Source organism: Macrotis lagotis, chromosome X (genome assembly GCF_037893015.1).
Source record: "Macrotis lagotis isolate mMagLag1 chromosome X, bilby.v1.9.chrom.fasta, whole genome shotgun sequence".
In the NCBI taxonomy this organism is placed as follows: Eukaryota; Metazoa; Chordata; class Mammalia; order Peramelemorphia; family Peramelidae; genus Macrotis; species Macrotis lagotis.
This window is the reverse complement of record NC_133666.1, coordinates 459,765,997-459,790,907: the sequence shown is the minus strand read 5'-3', so window position 1 is coordinate 459,790,907 and position 24,911 is coordinate 459,765,997. Positions and strand designations below refer to the sequence as shown.

The following is a 24,911-nucleotide window of genomic DNA, read 5'->3' as shown; positions in this document are numbered from 1 at the left end:
ATCATTTTATTTAAACTTATTCTTAGGTATATATGTTTTAATAGACTTATTCTGACTATTAAATCAGTGTACCTAGGAGGATAACTTTATTCATCCCCCCCAAAAAAATTTGGACACAGATAAATATCTACAAACACTGCATATACATACACACACACACACACACACATCCTTGAAATGTGTGTTCATTCTAGAGGCAATTCATTTTGACTGTCTTTAAAAAAACTAATTCCAAACAGGAGCTAATTTTATCCCTTTCACTCCAAACTCTCCAAAATATTTTAAAATTAATTTAGATCATTTAAAAATTATTTTTCCAGCTATAATTTTTTATGAGAGTAAGGAAGATAAAATGTACATTTGGACAAGGATCTGAGAAAACCCACTCAAATTAAAATTTTAAGAAAAATTCAATGGAGGGTAGGAGAGAGAATATGGATCTAAGACTTTAGAGAAAAAAATTCCTATACACAGAGAAGAGAATAAGCAGGGTGAGATCATTCCATGGGAGAGGAAGGGGATAGGAGATAGTGAGGTATCTGTGAACTTCCTATTTTAAGTAATTATTTTTCTTAACTAATTCCCAAACTCAGTTATTTGTACCTATTGAAGTGTAAATGCTGTAAGCATACTCCAAATTTCAAGGTCCTGAGACAAAACACTGGTTTGATAGTTGAACCTATAGAGTTGAAAGTCTACCAAAATCTGGGTCCTTCATATCTTTGAACTAGTCATAGAGTAAATGCAAAATTGGAAGCTAAGCTTTTTTTCCATTTGGCTCACTTAGGCTTATTTAAGTCTAAGCTATTAACAGAACAGGCTTGTCTATATTTAATGTTCTTAAAATGTTTAAGATATTACAGATATAAATCCTTCCTTCCAAAACTACAATTAAGTTGGCATGACCAGTGTTTTGTCTCAAAATTTGGAGGATGCTTACAGTATTTATACTTCAATAGGTACAAATAACTAACTGAGTTTGGGAATTAGTTAAGAAAAATAATTACTTAAAATAGGAAGTACACAGATAACCTCACTATCTCCTATCCCCTTCCTCTCCCATGAAATGAGGTCACCCTGCTTATTCTCATCTCTGTGTATGAGAATTTTTTCTCTAGTCTTTGATCTATATTCTCTCTCCTACCCTCAACTGAATTTTTCTTAAAATTTTGAATGGATTTTCTCAGATCCTTGTCCAAACGTACATTTTATCTTCCTTACTCTTAGAGCCAGAATGACTCCTTCTTCCACCCCTACTATTCACTTCCTGCTTTTAAAAAGATATTTCCAAGTTAGTTCTCTTATTTATTTTTCCCCTTTTTCTTCAATTTCTTGCTCCTTTCCTTTCCTTTCCATCTTTCCTTCTTTACTCCCTTATTTCTTTTGTTTCTTCTACCTTTCTTTTTTCTCTCTTTCCTTCCCTTGTTTCTGGTTTCCTTTTTCCTTCCTTCCTTTTTCTTCCTTTCTTTCTTCCAGTCTTTTTTCTTTTTCTTTTTTTCTGCCATTATTTCTTTCTCTTGTTGGTTAGAGCATAAATCTAATGAGACCGAGGTCACAGATCTAGTCTCTGTGTAGACCAGTTCTCTTTGTTTCATGACCAAAAGTAAAATCTGTGATACTGATCACAAAGAGGTCTGAATAGAATACACATGTCCACTAGTCCCACTATTGGAAGTGTCATCTCAGAATACAAACACAGTTTATTTAAAGTACATTTACTTAAATTTAGTTTGGTAGGATGGTAGCAGATGAGCCAATCATCAGATTAAATTTATGTGCTTTGATCAAAGAGTCTGAGGCATCACCAACTCAAAATCCAATAAAAGATATTTATTTGATTGATTCTACTAGAATGTAGCAGTATTCCCTCTTTTTTATCTTATAGGAACCAAAGAGATTGTCATCAATGTTGATGATGATGGAGTCATTTCACTGAACTTTGAATGTGATCAAATGTCCCCAGACTCTAAATTCGTCTGGTCCAAGGATTATGTACCAACTGAAGACTCTCCTCGACTAGAAATTGATACCAAAGGCAATAAGTAAGAAATGTTTCATCAGTAACAATGGTTTCCTTCTTACTTTCTATTGTGATGACACTAGTATGAGGTGATAAAACTTATATGGGACAATACACTTTTCACAGAATTGTCAAAACTTATACTTCAGTATTTCAAGGATTTTTATCATTTGGATACCCTGGATATATTCATCACCAATTAAGACTAATTGTAGATTGCAACTTAGTAGACTCTATCGTTGTTACTATGGTTGAAAAAAATTCATCACCTCCTGACCATTTTCTATTGATGAGCCTCTCAGAAATAAGAAAAGCACAGAGTACAAAACCAACATAGTTGTTGAAGGATGATAATTACAAAAAGAGCTCACCTTCGTGTTGCAAAGTATTTCCATATTTTTTATTAGTGATGCCAGAAGAATTTTGACTGGTTTTGTTGAAAGAACAGTGACCTTGGGAGCCTCGTCTTGATTACCACTTAATAATTGTGGCACTATATATGTGACTCAATTTCTTTGAAACTCCATGGTCATATCTGTAAAATGGGGGTAATATGGGAGTAATCCTGTGCATTATTATTGTGATGAAAGTACCTTATCAGTTATAAAATGCTATGTAACTGGAAGCTTATTATTAAATAAAAGGCTTGTAATACTCCCTTTAATGCTAAGGATGCTGAGTATAAAAAAGTTTGGTGCAAATAAATATTTCTAGAGACAGAAAAGACTATTTTTTCCCCCATCTTCTAATAGGGAGAGCATAGTATAGTAAAATCGTTAGTCTTGAATCTCCCAGTAACTCTTTATGTGACCTTGAGTGAGTCACAAACTTTGTAAGCCTCATTTCTTAATTTTAAAATGAGTGGATTGAACAAAATAGTCACTAATATCTTTCCCATATCTAAAACTCTATGGTCTCCCATTTTGTTTTTTATATTTTACCTAACTTTTCAGATTCTTTGAGATCATTAATAGTATATAATTTGATTTTTAAAACAATACAACTAAATCAAAGTATGCATATATGTGCATATGTATATTATATATATGCCAACACCATACAATCTTGTCAGCAATATATTTTTAGTAATAAAATCTAAAAGTGCTTGAAAAAAGCCCAATATATCTTCCAAAAAAAGTTAATTTGACTAGAAATGCTTTCTCTTTTGGTAGGATGTTAGCAAATGAGCCAATCATCAGATAATAGACATGACATTTTTCATTTATGGCTTTCTTTAACATTAGAAAATATAATGTACTTAATTTTTCAAGATCTAATTTTATGACTCCTTTTCCCATTCAAATATTTTATTTTCAAGGACTAAAGCTACTTTTAAAGACCTTGGAATAGATGACTTGGGAATTTACTCCTGTGATGTCACAGATACTGATGGAATTGCTGCAAGCTATTTAATAGATGAAGAGGGTAAGTTTAAGTCTGCCCACCAACGTCTGGAAAAATGATCCAAAGAAAAGAGTTCTGGATTTGAAATTCAAGAAATTCTCCCACTTACTATCCATGGGAGACCTACTTCTGTGGGTCTGATTGCAAAATACCAAGGCTAGATTTAGAGACATGATGGAAACAGCTCTTGTTGGCCTAAGAAAACAGATTATTAAAATTTCAGTATGATCATTTATACCTCAGAAATTGGTAGATATTTCTGAGCTTAAGTCATTGCTTTGTTAATTGTCTTGATTTAAGAAAGTTAGATAAAATGTTAATAATGAGGACTGAACTTAAAAAAAGTGTTGTGAGTACATTTTTTTGTAAAGACAGTTGTTATCATTTCTAATTTTTTTCCAAGCCTACATTCTATAATTTCTAATAATTATTTGCCAATTTCATATTTTGTGAAAGATGAGATTGTACATTTCATGTAGCCAAAAAAGTACAGAATTGAACATCAGAACATTTGAGCCTAAACAGTACCTGCTGTTCCATGTGTGACTATAGACAAACAACTTCTCTGGTTCTGTTATTTGTAAAATGAATATAGTAGAATTTCCTCTATGATAATATACATGAAACCTTTTAACCCATGTTATTATTAATACTAACAGCTCTCTTTTTTCTTTCTTTTCCCAGAGATGAAACGTTTACTTGCTCTCAGCCAAGAACACAAATTCCCAAGTGAGTATCAGAAAAATATTCATGGGCAGTGGTCACTACACTGTGTAGTGAGCTAGTAACATTGATGGCAGTGAATATAGAAATGAATATTCTAGTAGCCATGCTGAGACATATATCTTGGCACTATTCTAGTAGCATTTCCTAATAAATTTTAAAAAATCAGATGATGTTATCATTTGTTTGCAATTAATAGTTCTCCAAATGTATTGAGTATGTTGATACAGTAAATGTTTCCTTTAGTCTACACAGCACCAAAGTGACTCTTTTTATGGAGTATAAGATCTGGATTATAGAATGATTTTTTTATCTAAATATTTTGATATCATATCTCTGTCACTTTCATCAGATATATTCATTCATATGTCACCATGGAGAGGCAGTATGAAGTCATAGTAAAGGGTTGATCTTTAGGTCAATAATCAATAGGTCTTTATTAAATGCCCTCAAACTAATTTGCTAGCTAATACATAAGGAAAGTTAATTAAGACTGGTCAAGGAACCGGGCAGAGAGTCAGTTAGTTCATCTGATATCTAGCTCCTTTTAGAGCTTATTGCTCTCTTAAATGAAAGATGAGATGCCTCAGCTAAATGTTAGGAACGTATAAGCCTGTAAGGAGACTCTGAAGGTACATTGACCTGAAAGCATCTTTTGCCATTAACATTCATTAGCTGAGACAGTAAAAAGCTACAGTTAGTTCCTAGAACTTGAGTTTAAAAAATTAAAATAGGAACTAATGCAATGTTGTTATAACCACATGATCCTTGCATAACTCAGAGGTTTTCCTTTGTATTCCATATGCTAAAAACAACTTATTCATTCAAAGGTCAATTCTCTGCCTAGTTTTTTTTAAAAATTCACTTTTTCTCCTCCATTAATGTCACCAGTACAAGAGTAAGACTTAGAAATTCAAATCCTCCTATGAACCACTGGAAAAATAATTTATTTATTTTTTTACATAGGGAAAATTTAAAAGGAAAAAAGTGGTACTTTATTATTGTCTTTTGTTTGCAAATGAAACTCAAAGTATTGGGTCTTACTACTTACCCAGCCTTGGTCACTGACTCCCTTTGTGACCTTGGGTTAAACCGTCATTGAACATTTATCGAGACAACATCCAAAGAACTGTGTACCAAAAAGCTATATACAGGAGAAAATGAAGTTAATCCACAGAGGAAAAGAACCATGAAAAAGGGGGAATCAAGCAACTCATTTAAGTGTCCTCATTACAGTGTCCTTATCTACAAAGAAGGATTTATAATATTTGGTCACACATATTTTAGAAAGACCTGACAGGAATTAGAACAATATCATTTATGAGTTTAAAAAAAATACTGAGTAAATTTAAGAAAAGGATCCCAAATCTTCTCCCTTATTAGGAAGAAACTGTCAGAAAATCCTGAGACTTTCATTTCAGACTATTTTTTTTTCCATTTCAAAGGTCTGCAGTCATCTTGGAAGGCAGAAAATATATGGAGATAGCTTGTACTTTGGTTTTCCTTTCACTCCAAATCAAGTGGAGATGAGCCAGAGTAGTGAACTTTAAATATGTTAATAAAGAAGTAGAACTCCAGAAATGGTGATAGTCAACTTTCAATTATTTGTGGAAACAGAGGGGACAGCAACCAGTCAAAATGATTAGTCAGTAAACACTGATTGAGTGCCTAAATAGCAAAGTCATTTACATTTGACTATAATAATGGAGAAGAAAAAAATGAGGGCATAGCAAATAGTGAGTCATTCCTGAGTTAGGGATCTTCAAATATAATTGATGAACTTGGTAATACATCTATAATCATTTGTACTTTAAAAATAGAATGAAAGAATAAGTAATTTTGATATCTTGAGGGGTTTTTTGAGGGGGGGAATGGTTAGGAGGCCTATGATTCTAGGGGAATACACAGTAAGATCAAGTGATTTTTACTTTTTGTATATATTGTTTGGGTAAGTAAAGTAATGAACTTGAAAATTGTATAGGTTGGGGAACCAAATATGATTTTTAGATATTATATTTATGGAGAGTTAATGCATCTCTCTAAGAATATAAGTTGCAGTGCAGGTATCCATTTGCAATAGTGAAGAAGTTTTTTCATTGGTAGTTCCCTATAAGAATGAAGTCACAGGTATGGTCATGCAAAAAAGTCTGTGAAAGACAAATGCCAATTGCTCAATCCAAAGAAAACACTATGAAAATCCTTTAATACTTTAGGCCTTGTTTAAAAAAAAGCTTGAAAGTTTTTTACTTTAGTTTCTAATATTAGGATAGCACTCTTTAATAATCTTTCAATATGGCAATTAGGTTAATATATTTGTATTTTGAGAGACCTGATAGCAGGACCTCAACTTGTACCTGCTTCCTCTTGTAAATGCTGATTTGATAACTAAATTATTTTTAAAGATTTGGTTAGTTGTTAAAAGGCAGATAGATGGCATGAGTCTGAGGTCAGGAAGATCCAAGTTCAAATATTGCCAAAGATATCTAATAGCTTTTTGACTCTAAACAAGTCACTAAACCATGATTTATTTGCCTCACTTTCCTCTCTTGTAAGAGGAAGATTATAATAAAACCTACTTCCCACAGTTATTGAGAGGGTCAAATGAAATAATGCTTGTTAAATATTTTATAAACCTTAAAGCACTATAAATGCTAGATATTGTTATAATTTCTCATGGAATTTAATGAAGCCTGGCATTTCATTATACTTAAATGACAAGTTATTCAATAAATTCTTCATTCTAGAAATTTAAATCAATTCAGAAATCTCTAAACCAATCTGTTGGGAATGCAGGTGTGTCAGGAAAAATGTCTGTGTGTGTGTGTGTGTGTGTGTGTGTGTGTGTGTGTGTATTTTTCAATTTAGGATTCTGCTTCCCAGTTAAGAAAATTGAAATGAAAGTAAAGCTGTGTCACTTACAAGAATTCTGGAACCTAGAAAGTGGAACTGTGGTCATTGCCTTTGGTGCTAGTTTTAGCTATAGAGCATTTGTAGGCATTGACACTCCTCATTGGCCAGTCACTGAACAGATGTGGTATTGGACCAAATTAGAATCTGCCTGAGGTATTGAGAAAAGTAGGCTGAAATTGAAATGCTCCATTAGACAAGGAAACTGGGAATCCAACTATAGCATAAGGAATGTGTTATGGAAATGATATATTTTGTAAAAAAAATGTACTTAGAAATATTTACTTTTAAATTCCCTCTCACTGTCTCTCTTCCCTAGTTAAAATTAGGAGGTTTAGAGAAGAATGTTGAGGGGAAATAGAACATACTGTTGACAAAGAAGGGGGGAAAAAGGAGGTCTAAGAGCAAGCCAGAAAAGCAAACATGTAAGGATAAAATTAGACAAATTTTCCTGTTATGTCTTATGGCAATGTTACAGTGGGCAGAGGGGCAGGATGTATGAATTTTTGCCTCTTTTCCAAGATGATCTGTGCAGATAGAAAAAAGCAGAATAAGAGATAGAGGGCTTCTAAGTATTCTAAGTCAAATCACTTGCGTAACTTTGGATAAGTCACTTAATCCCTCAGGGCAACTGTCTAAGATTCTAAACTACAAATGAGCTGCCATTCTGCTTTGGTGTAGGGCATTTCTATTATAGGAGTTCCCCCAATACATCTGGAGTATACAAAAACAAAATAGCAAATATGTCTGTGATTATCTTCTTAAAATACAAAATATCATTAGGTTATAGTTACTACATCAATACCTTGAAAACATTCTGGGTCATATGAACATATATGTACAGATGTTTATACTTACTAGTATACATAGATACAGCATATAGGAATCATTTGGAGGAGAAAAGAATCATTATGATCTTTTTAATCAGTGCTACCACCGTGGAAAGGATGCTAAATTTGGAATCACTGAGTTCAAATCTAGACTCTACCACTTGCAAACTGGGCAATTTGAACAAACAAAACAGTTTATCTATCTGGGCCTCAGATGAAACAACTGTACAATGAAGGGTTTGGACTAGATAACATTGACAGCTTTAATGAATTGCATTTCTGAACAACTTTTTTCCAAAAGTAGACAAGGAGACAGTGATAGTGAAAAACTCAGTGAGTGAAAAAGAGACAGACAAATAGAGAAGAGAGATATATAGGGAGGCAGAGGCAGAGACAGAGACAGACAGATAGAAACAGAAAGAGAAGAGAGAGAGACAGAAATAGAGACAGATAGACATACAAAATGTGTGAAGGAATAAGAAATACATGGATAGGTGCCTGGTAGCAAAATCCTTAGAATCAGAAGAACTGTTGGGAGAGGAATGAAGCATGAAAAATCTGGACCAGTTTCCAAAATGAAAGTCCATTCACCATCATGAGAAGGGGGCTGTCAGGGTGAAAGGATATTGCAGGGTATGAAGGTCCCTGGCTCTCAAGGAAGTTTCAGGTTGAAAAGCAGCTGGAAAGTATGCAGGACCTGGAATCAAGAAAATCTGAGTTGACATTCAGTGCTGTCCTAGTTGTGTGACCCTTGACAAGTTATTTAATCTGTTTGCTTTAGTTCCTCATCTTCAAAGTGAACTAGAGAAGGAAATGGCAAATTATTTCAGTATCTTTGCCAACAAAAATCCCAAATGGAATCACAAAAGAGTCAGACACAACTAAAAAACTGATTGATTTGAGCTATGCCACATTGTATTAAAGCTCTGGGGATACAAAGAAACTTAAAAGAATACCTGCCCTCAAAAAAGTTCCCATTCTAATGGGGAAAACAATATTCAAAGAACTCTATGAAAACAAGCTATCAACAAAATAAACTGGAGATGATCAATAGAGGGACGGCACTCTCTTTTAAGGTGATCCACAAAGCCTTCCAGGAGAGATGTTGGCCAGGACTTGAAGAGAGTTATAGGGAGTGAGAGCATTCCAGACATAGGATACCAGTAAAAATTCCTGATATCAAGACAGGGAGTGTCTTGTGCTAGGAACAACCAGAAGAAAAATTACATGAATTCAATTTGTTATCATTACATTTACTATTGTCATTTTTTTCCTTCCTGAAGCTGTCCCACTTAAATCTGAGCTGGCTGTAGAAATTATGGAGAAAGGGGAGGTTCGGTTCTGGATGCAGGCTGAAAAACTCTCAGGCAATTCCAAGGTCAATTACATATTTAATGACAAGGAAATTTTTGAAGGTCCGGTAGGTGTCATTCTTTTTTAGTTTCTTCTAATAGCATTAAAACAGAAAGTAGTGGGTAAAGGTGGCCAAATAACCTGAATTAATTATTACAAAAGCATGGAAGGGACATCACAAGTTGTGTGCATATGGAAAAGCTGGGAAAATACAATTTTTCCCATTAAAAAGAAATATTTCTGGCAAAGCATTATGGGAACCTGGATTATTACATGAATTAAATTAGTAGTTTTTAATATTAAACAAAGGCCTCTGCAAATTATGAAAAACTAATTTCCCAGACTTGCATGCATCAGAAAAAAACTTTTTTATGACAGTGGAGTTGTGGCATCCACATTGAACTTTTCTTCACTATCAACTATTACAATAATGAATATAGGTGTCATCCTCTAAGAATTATCATTTTTGTGACTCCAGTTATCATCCATACTGAGGCCAGAGGAAACTTGAAAGAATGAGGAAAGGTTGGGGATTTATGTGTTGCTGCCTTTAATCTAATTCCACTATCCTATTGGGTACATCTGTTTACAGCCACAAATCTCTTTTCCTAGGGATTTAGAAAGGGTGGAAAGGATAGCCAGTTTTTACAACTGCCCACAACCCTTTCCAAATACAACTATCACCTTGGAGATGGGGAGAGGGGGCATGTGTGTGATGATGCCTTCAAGCATGACAACTTGTGGGTAATATAACTCACTAATGACTAGATGGTGGCAATGATGAGATTTTTTTAAGTGGGTAAAGATGATGGAGAGGTGAAGAAGGGTTAGGTTTATTTAGTGCAAATTAGCTTTAAGTCAGTTTCAAATTTATGGGCATGTTCATTTGAATGTGCTTGCACAAGGGAATATCATTAAGATAACACTTTATCTCATACCTTTTAGAAAAATCCCAGTGAATGAATCATATCATGATATGATAAAGGGTCATAAAAATACTGAAGAATCTACTTCCATGACTACATTTCTCATCAGTATGGGTGTTCCCTCTCTCAGATGATCTATCTGTGCCTTCTCATCCTGTACATCTTATCCTTGTTCTTTCATACACAAACAATTGACCCAATGTACCCAAGGCCTGCCTTAGTTCTTCCTGCAACTATTTATCACTTAGCCTTCACTCTTCAGACCTTTGGATTTGGAATTAATTCAGGATGATTTGGTCAGGAAATGGATTGTACCTTTGTGCTATTTTTTATAAGATTTCTTAAGCAAATCAATAAAGTAAAAATCTGACAGTCTGATGAGTATCTAAGAGAGCAAACTGTTTTCAAGCACTATCACTGAGACAATTATACTAGAATGTCCTTTTATAACTTGGACAAAGTTCAGATACCATTATACAACCAAACCTTGACACTATGTGCTATGGTCTACACATGATATGCTAAGTACAAATAATGCTTATGTAATAAGAACTAGAGTTCACCTTGTTATGCCCTTGTTCCCTCTGATTACATGTGTTTCAAAGTAACAAAGCTATAATTCAGAAATTTTATTAATTCAGCTTGGTCTTTTCCAACCAATTTATCTGAATTAAATTTCCCATAATCTATTTCATTTTCATAGATTTATGTGCTTAGAAGAGTATTATCTGTAAAATTATAAAATAATCTCACCAAAATGTTTCAATTTTTTGTTTTAGTGTTATCATTTTCTGAAATTATATTGCAACTGATAAAAAATATTTTTTTCTGCTCTACTTTTCAATATGTCTGAAGAAATATAAGATGCACATAGACCGAAACACAGGAATAGTTGAAATGATTATGGAGAAGCTCCAGGATGAGGATGAAGGAACATATACGTTCCAGATCCAAGATGGGAAAGCAACCAATCAATCTACTCTTGTTCTCATTGGAGATGGTAGGAATTTCTCTACATCTTTATTTGCCCTCAAGTTTTCCTACTTCTCTCAACAAAAATATCCCACAATACAAAGACAACTAGTCAGATGTCATTAGAAGTCATGGAGATGAGTTCTTTGATCTAAGAAATGACTCTCTGGGACAGGGGATTGAGAGAATAGAGAAAGAAATTTAGACAATGTAAAAACAAAATATATCAATAAAAAATTATCCTAAAAGGAATAATGGAGATGATTTCTCAGCTTTATATATACATTATATGATTGTACATTCATAAAAGAATTTAAGACAGATAGGACTCTAAAGAGTTCACTAAATCTATTTTTCTGCCCCTAAGACTATTTAAATTATTACAATAAAAATCATAGCCTAGGAGCGGCTAGGTGGCACAGTGGATAAAGCACTGGCCCTGGAGTCAGGAGTACCTGGGTTCAAATCCGGTCTCAGACACTTAATAATTACCTAGCTGTGTGGCCTTGGGCAAGCCACTTAACCCCATTTGCCTTGCAAAAAAAAAACTAAAAAAAAGGCAAGAAACAAAAATCATAGCCTAAAATTACCTGAGGACCTTATTGTTATTGTTAAATCTATTTTTCTTCCCCAATGCTACTTAAATTATTACAATAAAAATCGTAGCCTAAAATTACAAGAGGACCTTATTGTTATACAATCACCATTGTTAAAAGAGGGCAAGTGTTTTCCAACTAAACCTTAACATTTCCATGGTGATATAACTGATATTTATTGCAAACAAGCTAAACTGAGAAAATTTTAAATTCTCTATATAGTTATATATCTGCCTCAAGAGGTAGTAGGTTTCCTTCTGTTTTGGAAATCTTCAGGCAAAGACTGGACAACAGCCTTTTTTACAGTGGGATTTCTTTTCATATAAGGATTGAGCTGGATAGCCACTAAAGTAACTTGATTTCTGAAATTCTGTAATATACTTCAGTCTTTCAAAGGCTCTGGAAGTCCATTGGCATAGAAGATGGCCATCCTTGAGCCTTGAGTCAACAAATAGTTCTTGGAAGCCTTTCCACATTGATTGAAACTGATCAAGTTTGTATGTAGCATGATAGTGTAGGCTCTGAGAACCCAGTGTCACTTACAAGCAACAATTGTGGAGACCATGCATTGATATCAATGCAAAGTGTAATGTAGATGAAATATATTCATTATAATTGCATCTAATTAGTGATAATGCAGTTAAGAAGCAGACATGGAAAATGTGAATCTTTAGAAAGGAATATTTGCATTAGAAAATGAAAGGCAGGCTCTTCAAATTATCAGCAAGTGTAACCTCCCCATCTTATGGGCTCAATTATATCTCAAAGTCTTCTTTGTATTTTGTTCCTAGTCTACAAAAACCTTCAGAAAGAAGCTGAATTCCAGAGGCAAGAATGGATCAGGAAACAAGGTAAATCTGGGGAAAGAAGTCCATCTCTTTATCTAAGTAGATATGGACATAGGTTTTTCAAGAATGAATTAAAATACAAATCATTTTTATGTAAGTAGTGCCAAATAAATATTATAGTCCAGGATGTACATTTGAAAAAAATCTATTTGGAATATTTTTAAATTAAGAAATGTAAAATTTCAAAATTTAATTCAATATTGTTACCTTATGAAAAAAATGAAATTTAATTTTGCTCTTATGATGAATATGATCATAACTGATATCATTGTTTTAGGTCCTCATTTTGCTGAATATCTCAGCTGGGAAGTGACTGGTGAATGCAATGTACTATTGAAATGTAAGGTAAGAAGCTCCTAAATTTCTTAACATGATGCAGAGGAATCCAAGACAAGACAGGAAATGAAAAATTAGATTAATATATTCATCTCTTCAAGTTGAACCAATGTGATGGAATATATATGTCATAAATGTCATTCAACAGTTTATATACACATATAAACTGTTGAATGACATTTAAGTAATATAAAATTATTCAACTAAAATCACATAAAGCTGTCAAGAGAAGAAGCTATTTCCCCCCAACTTTAGTTCCTGGTGTTATATCTGTGTAGATATATAAACTGTTGAATGACATTTAAACTCTTAAGTAATGTAAAATGCTTCTAATAAAATTACATAAAGTGGTCTAGAGAAAAAAAACACTAGTTATTTCCCCCCAACTTTAGTTATACCTGGGTTCATTTATTTTCAGTCCTGGGAGTCTTATATCCTTTGTTTTAGTCTGTGTCAGCTGCAGAACTATTCTGGAATTGGCTTTGCTATACTTTGCAGTTAAACATGTCAGCAGTGGTCAGCCTACACAATGATGACTTTTTATACCTCAGTGTCTGCCAGTCATGCCACTGGGGCAGGAGGGATGACTCTGGAACAGCTGAACTGATGTGCCTACACACAATTAGTGAATGGTTTTACAATTAGGTTGCTGAGTAGTGGTGCTTTGGTAGGTAGGTACAATAGCCAACCTATTGTAAAAATAAATAAATAAAATAAATAAATAAATAACACTACCTATTATCCTGTATAAATTAATGAGACAGAGTAATCAAGCAGGTTCCATCAAATATTCATTTAAGTTCTCCTATGTGCAAAATTTTCTGCTAAGGAGGGAGGAAGGGCAGGAATCAGTTCTGAACAGCAACTATGGCAACATAAATAATATTTTTCACCATAGATAGTAGAACTAAGCTCTTTCAAATCCATAAATGTATTAATAAATAAACACTTATTAAGTAATGTTATATGCCAGACACTGTGATAAACCCTGGTTATACAAAAAGACAATCTTTGCAAACAAATTTAGGCAAAGAAAGTTATATACACGATGAATAAGGAGATAACAGAAGAAAGGTACTGGAATTATGAAGGGGCTGGAATTAAGAAGTAGAGGGAGGAGAGTGGCTAATTATATTTCCTTCCTAGCACCTAGAAAAGTCATTAAGGGGACAGCAAGGTCTCAGTGGATAGAGCACCAGCCCAGAAGTCAGGAGGACCTGAATTCAAATTTGACCTCAAATACTTGATACTTACTAACAATGTGACCTGGTCAAGTCTCAAAAAAAAGTCATTAAGTAGTTTATTTGTTGAATAAGTGAATGAGTGAAAACAGGGGTTATCTTGGAATGGATTTATTTAAAGTTAGTTGCAAATTATGGTAGTTACTATATAAAGATGGAAGTGTGTGTGTGTGTGTGTGTGTGTGTGTGTGTGTGTGTGTGTATGTATGTATATATATATATATATATATATATATATATGTACACATATATCTCAGAGAATAAATGTGTGTGACCCCTGTCAGAAATCATCAACCTAATTTTTAGTACAGCCAGAAAGGTCTGTGAATCTGTGAATGAATGGATTTATAGTATCATCATTATCATAGGAATCCATTTTTGTCTAGAGGAAAAAGGGAGGTGGCAGCTAGGTGGCACAGTGGCTAGAGCACCAGCCCTGGAGTCAGGAGTACCTGAGTTCAAACCCGACCTCAGATAATAATTACTAGCTATGTGGCCTTGGGCAAGTCGCTTAACCCCATTTGCCTTGCAAAAACCTAATAAAAAAAAAGAAAGCAAACAAGGGAGAGTTCAATCTTGCCAAGGGGTATAGTGATGATGTCTGTAATAAATAAATAAATATATATATATATATATATATATAAAGTAATATATAATAAAAGACAAAAGATATCAATAAATATATGTATTGCATATAACAAATACATAATTTAAATGTACAAAAGAAGAAAATATTATTCATAGAATTTATGTAGAAAACTATTGTATAGAATATTAAGCAAGCCCACTGTCAGCTATGAATCTAAACAAATGAGACAGCTTCCTATAAAATAGACTAAATCACTTTGTTTTATGAGAAAGATCCCTAGAACATCTTGGGTAAAGGGGGAGGCTAGCAGACAAGGCTGCCAACATGCCTGGAAGACGGGTCAGTGTTGCTAATGCCAAAGTCCATCCATGCCAGTAAAGTGTCTTTCAATGAGAATCACATGCACTTTAAAAGCAGTAAAGTGTTTTCTTTTCTAGGTGACCAAGGTTTTAAAATAGAGTTTTATTGCTCTCTTTTGTTTATACATTATTTAGACTTTTCCTTACTATTCTTCCCATTCCCCCTTTTAGAGAGTTTTAAGAATTTTTGAAAGAAAAATCAGAAAAACCAATAAATATATAAAAAATTGATTTTTTTTTGTTAAATGCAGTGTTTCATTCCTATGAACCCCTCCCCCACCTCCCCCCCCCACCCCTCACATCTCTGAAAGAAGTAAAAGGAGGTATCTTTTATTATCTCTTCTTTGGGGTCAAGTTCTTTAACATTATTCTTCTATTTTTTGATAGTTGTTATTTTGTTCATTTACTTTGATATAGTAGATATTATTTTCCTGGCTCTGCTTTACTTGTGTTTTGTTTCCATGTATTTTTCTTGTTAGTCATTTTTTATTATATAGTAATACTTCACTACATTCATCGAACCTCAATTTGATTAGTTAACTAATGAGCATCTACTTTGTTTCCATTTTTTGCTACCACAAATACTTCTAATATAAATGGTGGACTTTTTGTTGATTATGAGACTTTTTCTTTTTATTAATAATGTCCTTCAGTTTATATGCTTAGCAGTGTAATTTCTGGGTAAAAGAGCATGGATATGTTAGTCACTTTATTTGCAGAATTCCAAACTGATTTCCAGAAGGATTGTGCTAATTTGCACCTCCACCAATAATGCATTAGTATTCCTGTCTTTCCATAATTCCCCCAATATTGACTATTCTTATCTTTTGTCATCTTTGCTAGGTGGCCAATATTAAGAAGGAAACACATATCATATGGTACAAGGATGAGAGGGAGATAACAGTGGATGAAAAGCATGACTTTAAGGATGGTATATGTACTCTGCTTATAACAGAGGTAAGTAATTCTCAGAAATATACAACTTAACCTGTTCAATGTAATTTTTAAGAAGACAACAGTTCCTTCAGAATAAGTTTCTTCTCCATCACAAAACTAAACAGAGGAAGTGTGGCTAGACTGCAATAACTCCGATAAAGAATTAGTAATTGAGGGAAATGCAAGCTCAGTGTGAGTCAACAGTGTGACACAGCAGCAAAATGAGCTAATATGATCTTGAACTGAATTAAAAGAGGCATTTTACATTGGACTTGAGATGTCAGAGTCCCACTGAACTCTTCCCAGTATTCAGACCATACCTGGACTATTTTGTTCAGGTCTAAGTATCATGATTTAACAAATAATTAATCAATCAACAAAGATTCATTAAGTGTCTATTATGTGCCAGCTTCTGGGTGATTGATATAAAAAGAGACAAAAGACATTTCCTGCCCTCAAGGAGCTTACAGGCTAATAGACATAGATTAACTTGAGAACACTCAAGCAGAGGTCAACAAGGATCTCAAGATCATCCAATATGAGGAGTGGAAGAAACCACTGCAGATACTTAACTTGGAAAAGAGAAGCTGGAAAATATGAAGAGCTTGAAGAGTAATCATGTAGAAGAGAAACTGGACTTACTTCCCCTCAGCTCAAATTCTGGTTCCTCTATAAAGCCTTTCCTGATACTTGGTTGTCAGTGATCTCCCTGACTCTCTGAAATTATTTTGTATTAACTCTCTAAAAATATGTCTTATCTACTTATTAATGTACATGTTTTCCTCAGGTAGAATATCAGCTCCTTGAGGGCAGGGACTGTTTTTGGTTTTATCTTTATATCCATGATACCTAGGATTATGATTGGACCAGCACTTTAGGAAAATCCTTTTAGTGGCTGAATGGGAGATGGATTGGAATTGGGAAGACTTGAGATTGAAGACCCATCACCAAGTTATTATTCCAAGATTATTCCATTGCAATAATCAAGACATGAGGTGATGAGGGTAATTTAGATGCAATGATAAGGTCTGGAGCCAACCTGAACTAAATTGACGGTGGTGTCAAAAAAGAGAAAGGAAAATATTAAAGAGATTTGCAAAGGAAAATCAACAGCCTTATCAATAAATGGAATGTGGGGGGATGAAAGATAGTAAGGAATCCAAGATAATTCCTTGGTTATGAGCCTGAGGGACTGGAGAAAGGGATTGTTCCTACTACAATAATAGGGAAAGTAAGAAAAGGAAAGGGTTGAGGGAAAGATAATGGGTTCTATTTTAAATAAATTATGTTTAAGATGTGTATTTGGCATCCAGTTTAAGATATCCGAAAGGCAGTTGGTGATTGGAAATCATCAGAGAGATTGGGGTAGGAAAGGTAGATTTGAGAATCATCAACATAGTAGAGATGGTAATTAAATCTCTGGAAGCTATAGAGGAGAAGAGAAGAGGATCCAGAGCAGAAGCCTATGGGAGTTACAGAGTTAGAGAGCATGATCTGAATGAGAATATAGCAAAGAAGACTGAGAAGGAGCAAGTCAAGTAGGTAGGAGGAGAATTGGGAAAAAGTGATATTCTAAAAACATAGAACAAAGTATAAAGGAGGAGAGAATGATCAGCAGTGTCAAAAACTGAAGAGAAGTTAAGGAGAATGAGGACTGAGAAAAGATCATTGATTTGGCAGCTAAGAAATTATTGGTAATTCAGGAGAGAGTAATTTTAGATGCAACAATAAAGTTTGGAGCCAGGTTATAAAGAGTTAAGAAGGGTGTGAAAGGAGAGACAGTGGAGGCAACTATTTGTAGGTGATTTTTTTTCAGGGAATTTAACCACAAAATTCAAGAGAGATGTAAAACAATAGTGGAGCCTGAAGGATCAAATGAGAATTTTTTCAGGTTGAGGAAGATAAGCATATTGTAGGCAGTATGGAACCAGCCAGTAGACAGGGAAAGATTGGAACTAAGTGATAAAGCAAAGATTACAGAGTTGGCAATATGTTGGAAGAGTTGGTTAAGAAATAGGACTGTTTGAGGGGAATTATACTTGGTAAGGAGTAAGACCATCTCATCATATAAGATGGGTGAAGGAGATAGTAGCAGAAGGCATCTGAATAAGAGATAAAGAAGGGAGAAAAAAGAGCTCTAAAGGACTCAATTTTTCTGTAAACTATGAGGCAGGATTTTCCACTAAGAGAGTAGGAGGAAGAGAAAGCAGGGGAGTTTTGAGGAGGAATGAAAAGGAACTCCTATTATATAAATTTATATGTTAATAAGGCAGTTATAGAATTGCCTAGCAGCAGTGAGTGCCTAATTGAGGCTGTTAATATAAGTTTGTGATGTACCCAGTCAGAAGAGTTGCATTTTTTTTCCATCTTCTTTCAGAAGCATGTGTGTAGGAATGAATTTGGGAAATGGTGGAAACGATTCAAGACTGACGCTTGGGAGGCAGAATCACCAAAATGATAAGAGGGGCTGAGATTCAAGAAAAGGGGGCAGCTGGGTGGTGCAGTGGATAGAGCACCAACCCTGGAGTCAGGAGAACCTGAGTTCAAATTACCTAGCTTTGTGACTTTAGACAAGTTACTTAAATTTGTTGCTTTAAATTTAAAAAAAATTTAAATGGAAAAAAAATGAGATTCAAGAAAGAAGAATGCTGTAGACTGAATTGGTTCATCAGGGGGTCAAGATGGGAAAAAGAAGAAAAAGTGACTAGTGCAGGGTAAATTGCATTTGTACTCATATATGAGAAAGTTGAGGTAGGAGACATATATAGATAGTAGATTGTTAGATTTCCTTATTTGAACTTCAAGATAGCTCATTTTCCCCTATACTGCAAATCAAACTATAAAAATATTTTTCAATCTACTTTCTGTTTAAAAAGCAATGCTTTTGAATGTCCTGAAATTTGGTTTTAATAAATGAATAAATTATTATTATTATTTAATAAATAAGAAAGAGTACAAGCTAAGGGCCTCAGACTTCATTGTCTAAATCATTTAAAGTTTCACAACAATTACAAATCCAGATTGCTGGTTTGTTGTTTGTCCTTTGTTCTCAAAGAAGATCATAACATCAGGGAGGGAATACCATGACAAGCATGTGAATCAGATTTGAGTGAGGGGATGTCATGCTGAGTCACCAGGCTCACTTATTCCTCCTGAGCCATCTAGATCTAGTAGCTAGATATGAATCAGGACAAACTGGAGATGTCCCTGAATGTGAGGCAGTCAGGGTTATATAACTTGCCCAAGGTCACACAGCTAACTAGTGTCAAGTGTCTGAGATCATATTTGAACTCAGGTCCTCTTGACTCCAGGGATGGTGCTCTATCCACTGCATTGTCTAGCTGCCCCTTGCTTAGGTAAATTATGATGGGAAGATCCTTCTGAGAAACCATCCTCCCATTCCTCAGATAAATTTCTTTTTTTAACTATCCCAGATTTACATTTAGTCATGGGACCTTAAAAATTCAAATTCAATTTTTCTTTTTAAAGCTTCTCTCAACCCACCCACGACTATTATTCATTGGAATGTTGTATATTTTTTCTTCCTCCTTCCCCTTTCCTCTAGTTTTCCAAGAAAGATGCTGGTTTTTATGAGGTGATATTGAAAGATGATCGAGGAAAAGACAAGAGCCGACTAAAGCTTGTGGATGAAGGTTAGTAGCTAGTCTTTACTTAGGTTATGAAAATGTGCCTGAAGTCACATGACACTCTATTAATAGATTTACTCTAAATTAAAAGTTCCAGTAGATGAGTTATTGTTTCATTTGAAAGTCTCCCTAGAAATCAAACTGGTTATACAATGGGGATTCTCAGGCACTATAAAAAGTTTAATAAACTAATTCCAATGTTTACCTTTATCCTTTAAAAAATTTTACCAACTGGGGGCGGCTAGGTGGCACAGTGGATAGAGCACCGGCCCAGGAGTCAGGAGTACCTGGGTTCAAATCCAGTCTCAGACACTTAATAATTACCTAGCTGTGTGGCCTTGGGCAAGCCACTTAACCCCATTTGCCTTGCAAAATCCTAAAAAAAATTTTTTTTTTACCAACACAAAAACACAACCATTAGAATTGACATTTATGTAGCAATATAAGATTTGCAAAGGACCATAACTAGACAATCTCATTTGATTCATACAACAATCTATAAAATAAATACTATAGGTAAGATTATCACTGAGAGAACTGAGGTTTAGAAGGATGGGATTTAAATCCAGATAGTCCTACTCCATGCCCAGTACTCTGTCCACAGATAGGCGTGTGTGTGTGTGTGTACATGTACACATATACACAGAGACACATAAACACAAAACAACAACAACCATGTATTAAACCAATCTGTTCTCAAATGAAGGCAAACCATAAAGTGAATGATTATGTATGAAATTCCAAACTATGTAGCTATTATCTAGGTAAGAAACCCCACTCAAATGCAACTTTGCTTCTCTAAGTTTCTTGAGAATAGTATTGTGGTGTGGTAGCACTGGATCTACAGTCAAGACAGACTGGTACAAATCCAACTTCATATGACTATAGTGAGGTCAGCTAACCTCTCTAAACTTCAATTTCGTATCTATAAAATGTTAACACTTTATCTTTCAGGATTGTTGTGAGGATCAAATTAATTCATAAAAAGTACTTTACAAATCTTAATATTATTATTAATTTAATGCTGTCAGTCTTAAATTAATAATCAGCTGTAAACTATCAGAATTATAATTATTAAGCAAACACCCAACTTCTTCCAACATCAAACCTTGTAGCTGAATTATTAACAAGTAAACAGTTTGAATTTTGGCTTTCATCTCTTGTTCAGGTATGGCATATGATAGTGGAATGAACAAGGAGTCAGGAAACCTGAGTTCGAATTCTGTCCTTGAGATTTCCTACCTATGCTGTCTTGGATAAATCATTTAAATTTTGTGTGTCTCACTTTCTTCATCTTCCACTTCATCTTCCACTCCATCTTCACTTCCAAATCTAAATTTCTTTATCTTCTCAGACAAGCAGAAAAATTTGAAGTTAAGTTTTTATGTTTAATATAAACTTGTTTCTTTTTTCTGTTTAACTTTTTCCTCTACTTTTGTTTTCACAGCTTTTAAAGACCTAATGACTGAAGTCTGTAAGACAATTGGTAAGCTTTCATTTTTTCAGAAGCCACATGAATCAATAACTTTTCTGTTTTGTGGAGGGACCTAAATGCACATGAAATAACCTGCCATCTCTTTTCAGCTTTATCTGCCACAGAACTGAAAATTCAGAGCACAGCAGAGGGTATCAGATTGTACTCCTTTGTTACTTATTATCTGGATGATCTGAAAGTGAACTGGTCCCACAAGTAAGTAAATGGGAAACTACTGGCCTTTAAGGTAACTTTCTTCTCTTTACTAAAGAAAAGCAGAAATCCCAACATTCTTTTTTAGAAATAGAGATTTCTCTCCTTCAGATTGGAACATATAAGATTAGAATCCACAAGTAATGAACTTGTGGCAGACTATTCTTCTAGAGACTCTTTTCCTTAGGGGGTGAAGTAGACTAGATCCCAAGTGGTAGTTTAGATTGAATTTGAATACAGGTCCTCTGATTCTGTCTGAATTTTAAACATAGAAAAAAATTATTGAAAGATGAAGAGTATATGTTTAACACTGTTAACAAATAATTATCTATTAGTGGGTCTTAGACTTCCCAAGATATGTTCTAAAAGTCTTATTCATCAAGGAAATCATAAATCACTGACTAAACTACTATACTAATGAATGTTGTAGACCCTACAGCCCACATCTCAGGAAGGACAAGTATGGACTGTTTCAAACTTGAAGGAACTTATAATACCTCTATCCTAGTCTTCTGTTGATTACTATTATTATTATAATTTTTAAGATAAAAAACTTAATTTTATATTTTAAAACCTTTTCTTCATCAATATTAGTTCATAATTTAATACCTAATTAGTTATAGTGCTAATATTTGCACCAGATCTTCCCCAGCCATCCAATTGTTAGTTCAGTTAATATTTCCAGGGAGTTAATATGAAAGAAGGGCAGCTAAGTGACAAAATAGAGTAGCAGGTCTAGAATCAGAAAGATTCCAACAAATCCAGTCTCAGACACTTGGTGGCTATGTGACCATGGGTCAAGACACTTAACCTAGTTTGTCTCAGTTTCTTCATCTGTTAAATGAGCTGGAAACCACTTCAGTATCTTTGTCAAGAAAACCACAAATAAAAGTTGGACACAATTGAAATAACAACAAACAACCAAAAATGTGGAATAAAGCAAGATTCTAGCAGAGAATGTTCTGTTTCTTTCCTTTGTTCTGACTTTTCTCTCAGGCTACATTTTTGGAAGTTATTGTAAGTTAAAATGTATAAAATTAGGTCACTGAGTTTCTAGGAAACTTATGTGACATGTGTACATTCCAGTGAATAAGCTTGAAGGAAATAGTAGGAGCAAAGATAAGTAAATACTATAAAAATGACAGTTTTGCTGTTTGGTATTGGCTAAGAAATAGAGTGGTGGACCAGTGGAATAGACTAGGTGCAAAAGCAGAAGACAATTATAGTAATCTGCTGTTTGATAAACCCAAAGAGTCCAGCTATTGGGATAAAAACTCTCTCTCTTTGATAAAAACTGCTGGGAAAATTGGAAGTTAGTATGGAAGAAACTTAGCCTAGACCAACATCTAACACCCTTTACCAAGATAAGATCCAAATGGTTACAGGATTTAGACATAAAAAACAATACTATAAGCAAATTAGAAGATCAAGGATTAGTTTACCTGTCAGATCTATGGGGAGCAGTTTTAGATGATTTCGATTACATTAAATTAAAAAGCTTTTGCACAGATAAAACCACTGTAACCAAGATCAAAAGAAATGTAGTAAATTGGGAAACAATCTTTACAACTAATGATTCTGACAAAGGACTCATTTCTAAAATATACAGAGAACTGAGTCATATTTTTTAAAACAAAAAGCCATTTCCCCAATTGACAAATGGTCAAAGGATATGCAAAGGCAATTTACAGATGAGGAGATCAAAGCAATCCATAGCCATATGGAAAATTGCTCTAAATCATTATTAGAGAAATGCAAATTAAAGCTTCTCAGAGGTACCATCTCACACCTCTCAGACTGGCCAATATGACCAGAAAGGATAATGATCATTGTTGGAAGGGTTATGGGAAATCTGGGACACTATTACACTGTTGGTGGGGCTGTGAACTCATCCAACCTTTCTGGAGAGAAATTTGGAACTACGCCCAAAGGGCAACAAAAATGAGCATACCCTTTGACCCAGCAATACCACTACTGGGTCTATACCCTGAAGAGATGATGAAAAAGGGTAAAAAACATCACTTTGTACAAAAATATTTATAGCAGCCCTATTTGTGGTGGCAAAGAATTGGAAATCAAGTAAATGTCCTTTAATTGGGGAATGGCTTAGCAAACTGTGGTCTATGTATGTCATGGAACACTATTGTTCTATTAGAAACCAGGAGGGACTAGAATTCAGGGAAGCCTGGAGGGATTTGCATGAACTGATGCTGAGTGAGATGAGCAGAACCAGAAAAACACTGTACACCCTAACAGCAACATGGGGGTAATGTTCAACCTTGAAGTACTTGTTTATTCCATCAGTGCAACAATTAAGAACAATTTGGGGCTGTCTGCAAAGGAGAATACCATCTGTATCCAGATAAAGAGCCATGGAGTTTGAACAAAGTTCAACGACTATTCCCTTTAATTTAGAAAAAAAACAGATATCTTATGGTCTGATCTTGATATCTCTTAGATTTTTTGTCTCTTCCTTAAGGATATGATTTCTCTCTCATCATACTCAATTTGTATCAATGTACAACATGGAAACAAAGTAAAAACTGACAGATTGCTTTCTGTGGGGGGATAGGGGAGGGAAGTAAGATTGGGGGAAAATTGTAAAACTCAATATCTTTAATAAAAAAAAAAAGATTGGGAAGGGAGATGAGAGTAAACATGATGGAACAGGATAGTACTGAGAGACTGGAGAAACTGAAGAATAGGTTTAAGAGGAGTAAGGCAGATGGAAAAATAAAGGATTATTACAAGATAAAGGAATTTTAGGGTTCTTGATCAGAGAAATGGACCCTGGGTGAGATCAAGATCATCCTTCTATAAAAGCTGGTTTAACTAGAAGAAAAAGTGATGGCAGTTAAATAGATCTCACAATGTCGATATCTTAAAAGTATTCTGTGAAACCTGGACAATCTAACAGCACCATATCAGGAAATTGAATTTCACCATACCTATCCTTGTGTGTAATTCTGGGTGTTCAGATCTAGAGGGATGAGGCTTGAAAATGAGGTGTGTATCTGTTATCAAAATAACTACTACAAGTTTTTATAACTATTTCTGGTCAAAGGTTGATATTTCTTAGCTATTATGAGGAATGGAATGTGTCCTCCTTAGATTCTGAAAGGAAGACTTGTCCAACCCTCTTTAATTATAAAGGTATAATTTGAAAGGAAAATCTTGTCCTATAGTCTCCAAAAAAAAACAAGTACTCACCCTGTCCTCCCAGTAATTAAACTTCAAAAATGTTACCTCCCTCAAGGAAAATAGCATTGTAGAAGGATGGTTCTCAGAGATCAAATAATACAATGGTCTCCAGCAAGTTTAAGGTTTTTTCCTACTCTTATTATGTTGTTTGGGGAGATCATTCTTAGTTGGTCTACATTACCTACTTGTATGCTTGGGTAAATCCCAGAAAATAAAACTTCATGTCTAATCAAAAAAAATGACAGTTTTATATTTTTTTCTACAATAATTAGGGGCTGAACAAGAAAATTGGAGCATGTGAATATTATCTGAGAAAGAAGGTGAATCACATACTCT

At 34.3% G+C, this 24,911-nt stretch overlaps 1 protein-coding gene across 2 annotated transcripts in view; it reads left to right on the top strand.

The window, feature by feature from the left end:
* MYOM1 (myomesin 1) overlaps positions 1–24,911 on the top strand; it is a 171,374-nt gene that overhangs the window by 136,108 nt on the left and 10,355 nt on the right. For both annotated transcript variants that reach the window (XM_074202601.1, XM_074202602.1), the window contains 11 exons: positions 1,886–2,042; positions 3,339–3,445; positions 4,109–4,153; positions 9,168–9,304; positions 11,019–11,163; positions 12,523–12,582; positions 12,857–12,924; positions 15,948–16,061; positions 19,606–19,693; positions 21,135–21,173; positions 21,272–21,377. In XM_074202601.1, coding sequence (XP_074058702.1) covers positions 1,886–2,042; positions 3,339–3,445; positions 4,109–4,153; positions 9,168–9,304; positions 11,019–11,163; positions 12,523–12,582; positions 12,857–12,924; positions 15,948–16,061; positions 19,606–19,693; positions 21,135–21,173; positions 21,272–21,377 — 1,066 coding nt within the window. The remainder of the gene's footprint in view (positions 1–1,885; positions 2,043–3,338; positions 3,446–4,108; positions 4,154–9,167; positions 9,305–11,018; positions 11,164–12,522; positions 12,583–12,856; positions 12,925–15,947; positions 16,062–19,605; positions 19,694–21,134; positions 21,174–21,271; positions 21,378–24,911) is intronic.